Source organism: Pezoporus occidentalis, unplaced genomic scaffold (genome assembly GCF_034315485.1).
Source record: "Pezoporus occidentalis ecotype Australia unplaced genomic scaffold, CSIRO_AGI_Poc_V1 ctg202, whole genome shotgun sequence".
Classification (NCBI taxonomy): domain Eukaryota; kingdom Metazoa; phylum Chordata; class Aves; order Psittaciformes; family Psittacidae; genus Pezoporus; species Pezoporus occidentalis.
In genome coordinates, this window is record NW_026913879.1 from 743,476 (window position 1) to 751,708 (window position 8,233).

An 8,233-nucleotide genomic window follows, 5' to 3' on the forward strand; every position below is an offset into this window, starting at 1 on the left:
TCTTTTCCCAGGGAAATCTGTCTCAAGCAGAGCCCAAGGGGGCGAGTAACAAATCAGTTGCCTGGTACCCAAGTGATTTTTTAACTCTCGGTCCAACACGACTGCACTGGAAACCACAGGGCTACTCTCAAGTGGGTCATTAAACAAAAAGGGCTGTTTGTTACAAGGTACAGGTTTGGGGGGATTTGTGGTGCCGAGCTGACTTGGGTTCATTGCATATTCATACTTTGTTCCGACAACCAAGAGAGCTGCTGCATTCCCATCAGGCTGGTGCTCCTCTGGGCACTGAGCAGTCACCATGTGAGTTGGGAATTGCCTGAAAGAGAGGAGCTCCTGCTGTCAAACTCTCTGGGAGGGAGGGACAACACTTGTGCCTTATGCTTTCCACTGCTTTTCCAGCTTCCTCACCATAACCACAACTTCAAAATCAGTTTTTTCCTGCTAGAAGCTGAACTCTCTATTTTTCCAGCTGTTTGATTTCCACCACTGAGGTTTGAAAGTCAGTAAGGTAAAAAGCCCCAACACAAGAGTTGATGCCTTCCAAGCTCGTCCACCACCCTCTTTCACTGGGGTAGGAGTTCAACAAGCTCAGCCCCAGCAAGACCCAAGCGTATCAGGCTCTTCAAGTCTAGCTGCGCACTCAGGGGCCTTGAAGGTGGAGCTGCTCAGTTTAGGTAATGGCAAAATGAGGCCACAAAGGCAAAAAGAGACTTCCAGGTTCTGCCAGCTGCCAGTTTGACTGGCAGACACCGACTGACTTCCTTCGGACAACAGACGCCTTCTATCCTAAGCAATTTATTTGCCTTCCTTTTGGTTCAAAGATCAAAATTTTAAGGAAAAAAAGCCCGTCCACCAGACCAATCCAAGGTGCCACATCACCCCTCCCCAGCACAGATGGAGGCTAACAGCTCCTTCCCACTCCACCACGTTTCCCAGGAGCTGCTTTGGCCACCAGCATGAAGGATTCCAGTCTGTGGTGGGCACATAGCTGCTGGGGAGGCTCATTTACCCTGCCTGGACAGCACCAGCAAAATGAGATGGGCATCCTACTGGTACCCAGAGGGGGATGGAACTACAAACGTCATGCATGGAGCAGACCAAAAGGAAAAGGAAGAAGCTTAAGCAGGTTGATGGCAATGTTATGTGACCCAGCCTTGGGAAACACTGGCTGATGTCACAGGTCTGCAGAGGTGATGTAAGGGTGTTGCTTGGCAGCTGGAGACAACAAAAGAGAAGTTCTATCCTGGGAACCTCTGAGCCTACAGAAACCTCTAAGGCAGAAGCAGGCTGCAATCTCCATCCTGCTGGGGCTCCAAGTGAGAAAACCCCGGTGGGATAGTGCTTCTGGGACTGTCTGCTACACTTCTGCTTTGGGACCAGCCTGGAAATCTGTATTCAGCTGCATTCAGCATGAATCTTTGGCTCCAACTTCTTCCTTTTGTGGTCACCGCTGCCTTTTGCAATGTTACCCTTGCAGAAATCTTTGCTTACGTGGCTTATAATGACAGCTCCAAGTGCGCTGCTTATAAAGCCCTGCCTGCGTGCTTCGGGCCACGACTCCCAGCAGAAGGGCTGACAGGGCATTTGGTAGGAGTGATACCAGCAAATGCTTGTCATGCAATAGAGAATCCTCCAGCACCAAGGCAGGCCTCTGAGGCACGTATTGCACTCATACAGGGGTATGGCTGCTCTTTCCTCAGAAAGGTCCTTCATGCCCAGCAGGCTGGATACCAAACCGCTGTTGTGTACAGCGGGGATTCAGAGGAATTGGCTACCATGAGGGCTGATGATGAAGAAATCCAGGAGCTGATTGAGATACCATCACTCTTTACTGGACAATCAGCCTCCCTCCACTTGCAAAGGACTCTGCAGTGCACGAAAGGGGCGTACGTCAGGCTTCTACCACCCAAACTCTATCCGAGTGCTTGTCAAGAAAACGTCAAAATGCTGGAGAAAACTCTCACCATGAAGGACTGCAGGGACCTATTCTACATCGCTCTTGTCAATACCTTAATTATAGTTGGCTTCATCTGGTACAAGAGGGCTCACGGGACAAAGCTGCACACGTACAGGAAGGGAGACAAACATGAGACCTGTGTGATCTGCATGGCAGAGTACAAAGAAGGGGACCGCTTGAAGATCCTGTCCTGCTCTCACGCTTACCATAGTGTCTGCATTGACACTTGGTTCCACACCCTGTCTGGGAAGAAGACGTGTCCCTTCTGCAAGCAACTAGTGAATACCTGTGGGCAAGGTGACCTCCTGCCTGAGCAGGCTGGTGAAGATGTCAGTGAAGAGGAATGGGACCATGAAGATGACGCATTCAGAGAAGGCCTTGACGATGACTATGCTGAAGAGGAGAAAGACGATGCAAGCTCAGTGGAAGGGGAAAGGTTTGATGTACTGGAGAACAGCAGCACTTGAGCTGTGACAGGGATAAGTTATCATTAAACCAAAGGAAATCTCCCCTGTGCTTTCCTTTAGCTCTTGCTCTAGGCTAGCTTTTATTGGGAAGCTAGTAGCACTGCAGTTTTGGCTCCCCTCCCCTGGATCCCACAGTGAAAGAGCATCTAGAAATCCCAGGTGAGACCTGTCCCATGCGTTGCAGCCAGCAGAAACTATTTCCTAACCTAAGGAGTAGAGAGGGGGAGAAAAAATGGGGTACTAAGGCATAAATGTGAAGCAACTTCGCCCTCTCATCAGCAGTGAAAGCACAGCCCACAAGCCCCCAGCACCTCCTCATCACCCTGTGCACTGACACACACTACCCCCAAGCAGCAGAGTACCTTAGCACAGCCCACTGCAGGGGATAGCATGGCCTTTAACAACACTGGCAGGAAAAGTGAGCTGCAAACATTGAGGGCACTTTAAACACTATCTCCTCAGACAGGAGGTGATGCCAGCGGGAGGGAGAGGTCTTTACAGCAGGATTCACTTTGTGGAGCTGGGTAGGTGGAAAAAAGAATGAAAAGCTTCTAAGCGTGGTGTAATTGGCTGCCTTTGCCTGCTGGTTGCAATCTCACACCCTCACATGGGCTGACGGCACCGGTACATGTAACCTCCCGCTACCTGGGCTGTTCCAGGTCACTCTCCAAATGTGCTTAAGCGCCTTAAGGGGAGCTGAATTTCTGTACTAACATGATGCAGGCAGATCTTCACGTCCCCTCTAGATACACCACGTATTATTTGGGCAGCTTCTGAACACATTTCCAATGGTGCTTATAGCAAGAGCACGAGCAGAAACCAGCGCTAGCTCCCCAGGCTGGTACGGGTGGCTCTAACACCCACTGTGCACGGGGCAGGCAGCCAAGTCCCCAACTGCATATGGGGATGCAGAGCTGGAAGCAGTCACAAAACTACTATTAGCATTTAATCTCGTATGAAAGAAAGGCATAAAACCTCTTTAGTAAATGCCAAAAATCAGATGAACAGCCCTAACGTACTATGACCAAGACATCCAACCTGCACAGCTGTACAAAGGCTAAACTCCTAAATCAAAGGCTCTCATCAAACATAAACCATCCTATTTCTTGTGGGCAGCAACCAAGAAGCGGGCTGCCAGCTGATCACTCTATTAGGACCATGCAACAAGATGACACAACTATGGCCAGCAAATTAAGTCTAGTACTTTGAAGTATTCTCTTTTTGAGTGGTTAGATGACGACTTAAAAGGCCAAGAGTTTGGGAAAGGGCTGTCTGAAAACACGCTGCCATACTGAGAAGTATGATCTCTGCAACACAGAAACCTTCCGAGAATAGCTGCACCTACTTTACTTTGGTATCTTTAAGATATCCATATCTTAGGGAAGGCTGGGAAAGGATACATGAATACATGTGATAGCCACTGACAAGGTGGACCTGAATCTGTCAATCCTACCTCAGGGAAACCCAGGTGAGAGGAAGAGAGGAAGCTGCAGGCTCAGAATTCCTTTTGGCAGTGGAGAAGTTTCAAACCAATTTCTCCTGGAATGAAACATGACAGCATTTCCAAGGACTTGATGGAAACAAGTCTTCCTGCGGGTCCTCACACTGAGCTGTTTCATTTCATTTGCTGAACAAACAGGGAAAAATGATTTTTAAGGCAGTTCATAAGAAAACTGCCCTCCTCTGCAAGGTGTGCAGGCTCCTGGGAGCCATAAATCACTTCCATTGCGGAACACGACCCCTCAGGGTGCCTGAGAAGGCAAAGGCAGTTGTCTCCGCCTGAGGAAGGAGACAGGTCCTTCAGCAGTGATTAGTGGCAGGAACTTCATTTAGGTGCCTTATATTGCTTTATGGAGGTAACTCCTCTGTCAGCAACTTGGAGGGAGACAGGACTTAGCTTATCTGCACAACTGCAGTCATCTTCATCCATTGCTGAGCTTCTGGAGCTGCCCTGGGTCTGTAGCCCCCACTGAGATAGGCAACCCCAGGTCCTCAAAGGGAAGAAATGAAAGGAGAGACGCTGGTAGCACTCCCAGATGGCTGAGCACACTCTCAGTGCCCTCATTCTCCTCCAGCCAAGGTCTGAAAAAGCACAGATGCTGCAGACGTGCAGGGAGCAGGATGGAGAGCCGCTGGTTTCGGCATGCTGGTGGCACCATGGGCCAAACCAGGCTGCTGCCTCCCACAGCATCCTCCTGATGAGGGAGAAGTGATTGAACAAGACCCCTGAGCCAGACCTTGAGGTGCTTCTGGGCAATCACACAAAAATCCGTGGTGTCATCCAGCTGCAGAGCTGGACTTGCAAGGAGAGTCCCAGGGGGAATTCTCCAGGCTGTATTATGCATGAGGTGAGATGAGCTGATCATAGTGTCCTTAATATCTATGGATTTCTCCCCATCTTCAAAAGCAGCACACGCTCTAGATGGGCTGAATTTTTACTGAAATGGGTCAGGAGAAAAATAGAATCCTTCTTACAATGCAACACTGCATTGCTTTAATTTAGAAAAGGAGAGGAAGGGAAAAAAAAAAGGAAGAGAATCTGGGTAAGAGAGGAGCTCTTCACTCCATTTAATGTTATCAAAGCCTATTGCACTGAAAATCTGATTTGTGTGCCACAGCAAACCTGACCTCCAGCCCTACAGCTGTCAGATCCACTGCCCTCCATCAGCATTAATGGCACTCCTAACAGAGCGAGGTTAGCTTATTGCCAGGGTGGGACACACAGCCCTCGCAGCCTGAACGAGGGTTATTAACTGCTCCGGAGGTAGCACTACCCCAGCGTTTCAAATAGACTGCAACAGACAATACACAGGAGGGAAAAGGAGAGCAAGGGGTCTGCGTCCTGCTGTCGGCTGTGGGGGAGCTGGGTGTCCTACAGCAGTGTGGGGACACGGCTGTCCCGGTCCGGCAGCGCTGCAGGTTGACTGTGGACCAGGAGAGAAGGGAAGCAGAGGTAGATGAGGTCTGGGAAGGCCACGCTGGGAGGTGATATGGGAAAATCTCATAGGAGGATTGGTGGCTTCCGCAGGGATGCTGTAATGGCAGTGAACTTAATTGTCACTAAAACAGAGGCAAGAGATGGGAAGACAGCAGCTACTGGGAAAGGAGCGCTGATGTCTGTGTCCCAGGGCTCAAGCAGAAGGGAAATGGTGCCTGCAGAGTCTCAAGCTTCCGTCAGAAAAAGATAACTAGAAATATACCAACCGTGCAGGAAAAGATTAACTGGGGGCAAGGGTGAAGGCAAATGCAGTCTCATGGGTCCAGCCAGGGACAGCTTGGAGGAGCAGCCAAAGCCCTTAATGAACCCATCAGAAAGCCCTAATGAGGGAAGAGCCAAGGATGCTCCAACATGTACATTTCTAATCAGAGCACCAGTACAACCCACACGGAACCTCCAGTGATAACTCTGCCTTGGGGGAGCACCCAAGCAACGTGCTTAAGTGAGCTGCCAGGAGCCCTCCTCCTTTTAGCCAGCTCCTACCCCATAAACCGAGCTCCACTGCACATACTCTATTAAGCAATAACCAGGTTCCAGCACGGCCTCAAAGAATGACTTAGAGATCTCATTTACCAGGAGGCTCTTTGCTGTTTCTTGCACATTTTATTGCAGGCTTTTCCTACACAAGCACGGTTCAGTGCATTGCTGGGAGAGCCACCAGACTGCGACCCAGAGGGAGGCTGCAGAGGATCCAGCACTGGGAACTGCTGACTTCACCACCAGAACATCAGTGCTATAGATCACCAGGAGCAATTAGGGTGGCTGATCACCCAGTGTGCAGCCTATGGGCAACCATCCAATGGAGACATTTTCCCCATGCACAGAGCCAGCACTAAGCCTTGACAACAACATTTAAAGAACTACTTTGAGGGTTTAAGTGAGATTTGAGTGATCTATAGGTCCTGCACAGGCCAGAGGTAGGAATTTCAACCTTGAAAACTCAAGCTTAATACCCACAGTAATTAAAAGGAGAGTGCCAGCTTCCCTGCAGCACAACCCAATTGACATCAATAGCATTTCAGCAGCAGAGAGGCTTACCTTTGATCTCCAAAATCCATCTGGGATGGAGAAAAAGGACAGAATGTGCCTGCCCACAGGGCCAGGAGCCTCTGCTACCCAAAGGCTGCAATATCCATGGAAATTTTCCTTCCCTGGGCCATACTGCCTACCTCCCAGGTCTTCCTTCACCCAGTGTATTTCTCAGTCTCCTTCTCCAAGGGCAGGATTTCCCACCCCAGGTTCTGATGCCCAGTTTTGCCTATCACCATCCCATCTCTGCCTCTTGTCCACACCCCAAGATGCTCCCATTCCTCTCCTGCTACTGGAAAGCTTCATGTGTGCCTTAACAAATCGGGTTACCCTGAGGTGTCTTTGCATGCAGGAAGCCTGGTACAGCTGAGGCAGGAATCCAGCTCTCTGGGGTAATCTGCAGAGTAGGGCTGGTTGTTAGTCACTGCAGTAGAACAATCAGCCCAGTTCGTGTAATGCACTAAGATGGATTGGAGCTACTTAAGAATACGAGGAAATGGGATCAGTGCTTTGGAAAAAGGAGCTTGACTCACCAAATCCGCTTCTAGTACAGCGGCTCTGAGCAGAGCCTTCGGTTGCACACACGGATGCTGCAGCACAGATGCTTACAGCTGGCAACGCTGGGCCTATCCTGGGAACACCAGCACTTCACCCTGATGGAAATACACGACCATCCCATGCTGAGTAGCAAGGAGCAAGACAGAAGCTCTGCTGCGTTGCTCCTATTCATTTCCTGCTATCAGAAGAGTCAAGGTTTCACTCAGTGCCTGGTTTCACACCAGAACAATTCTGCTCTTTGGTACTTTTCCCTTTCAAACATACCTGGAAAGTAAAGACCCAGCTCTTCTCATTGCATCTGCACCAAGACCTGAGCAGACTGCAAAGTCTCAGAGGCTTCAAGCTACCTGTTCTTTCATTTAATCACAAGGATTGATCCCACACCCCCCATAAAGAGATGAGACTTGATGAGATACAGGACTCCTTCCTTGACCCCAAAACCTTCTTTCCCCACAGATCTCCCCCCCTTACCTCCCAAAATCAGCAGAGGTGCTACTCCATGTAAGAAATGATATATCAACAGCGTAAAAAGTCTCCCCAGAGTGGGAATCCACCAGCCACAGGAGCACTGGGTAGGAAGGAACATATGCATCGCTGGCCTGGCATTGTAGGTGTTGGGAAGCATCCTCCATAGAGGGATCTCCTGCCAGAAGAGGCAAGACCAGTGTGTGACAGTGATCCTAAAGAAACCAACATCTTGTCTCTGCTGACTCAGACAAGTGTCTTCTCCTCTCCCAGAAATCAGGGGGTGTGAATGGCTCTGTGGAGAAGCCCGAGAGTGTGGAGGAAGGAACTGAGCAACAGCCAGGGACACCAAAGCAGGTTTGAAAACCCCTGCAGAGAGGCAGCAGCAGCAGCATTACCCCTCAGAACACCCATTGTGTGCTTCACTAGCCATGCCCAGAGAGGGCAGCCAGCCCCACTGCCAGCACAGTGCTTGGCCAATGCATGCAAGGAAGGAAAGGACCAGGAACTTGGAAAGCTGATGCAACTAATTGTTGTGCGAGTGAAACCCAGAAGTCTCCTGAGAGAGAAAGCAAGGGGATGTGGCTGAGAAATCACCATCTTATAGATAGGCAACAGGGATGCTCGGAGCATGGGGCTCATCCAAGACTCCCTACTTACACATTCCACAAAGCATCTCCTTATTACTCCTGTTTATTGACTGAGTGCAAACTCCTGCAGCAGTGAGGATGGAGATCCGAGGCACTCTTTTTCTCCTGA

The 8,233-nt window shown here is 49.9% G+C and overlaps 1 protein-coding gene across 1 annotated transcript; it reads left to right on the forward strand.

The window, feature by feature from the left end:
* The first annotated feature begins 1,256 nt into the window (after positions 1-1,256).
* LOC134163617 (E3 ubiquitin-protein ligase RNF13-like) lies at positions 1,257-2,466 on the forward strand. The gene has a single exon (XM_062618637.1). It carries the CDS (start codon positions 1,411-1,413, stop codon positions 2,422-2,424), a length of 1,014 nt encoding a protein of 337 aa, XP_062474621.1. The 5' UTR covers positions 1,257-1,410; the 3' UTR covers positions 2,425-2,466.
* Positions 2,467-8,233: the final 5,767 nt, after the last annotated feature.

Coding starts and splice junctions, on each gene's coding strand:
- LOC134163617 (XM_062618637.1), top strand. CDS start 1,411: ATGAATCTTTGGCTCCAACTTCTTCCTTTTGTGGTCACCGCTGCCTTT.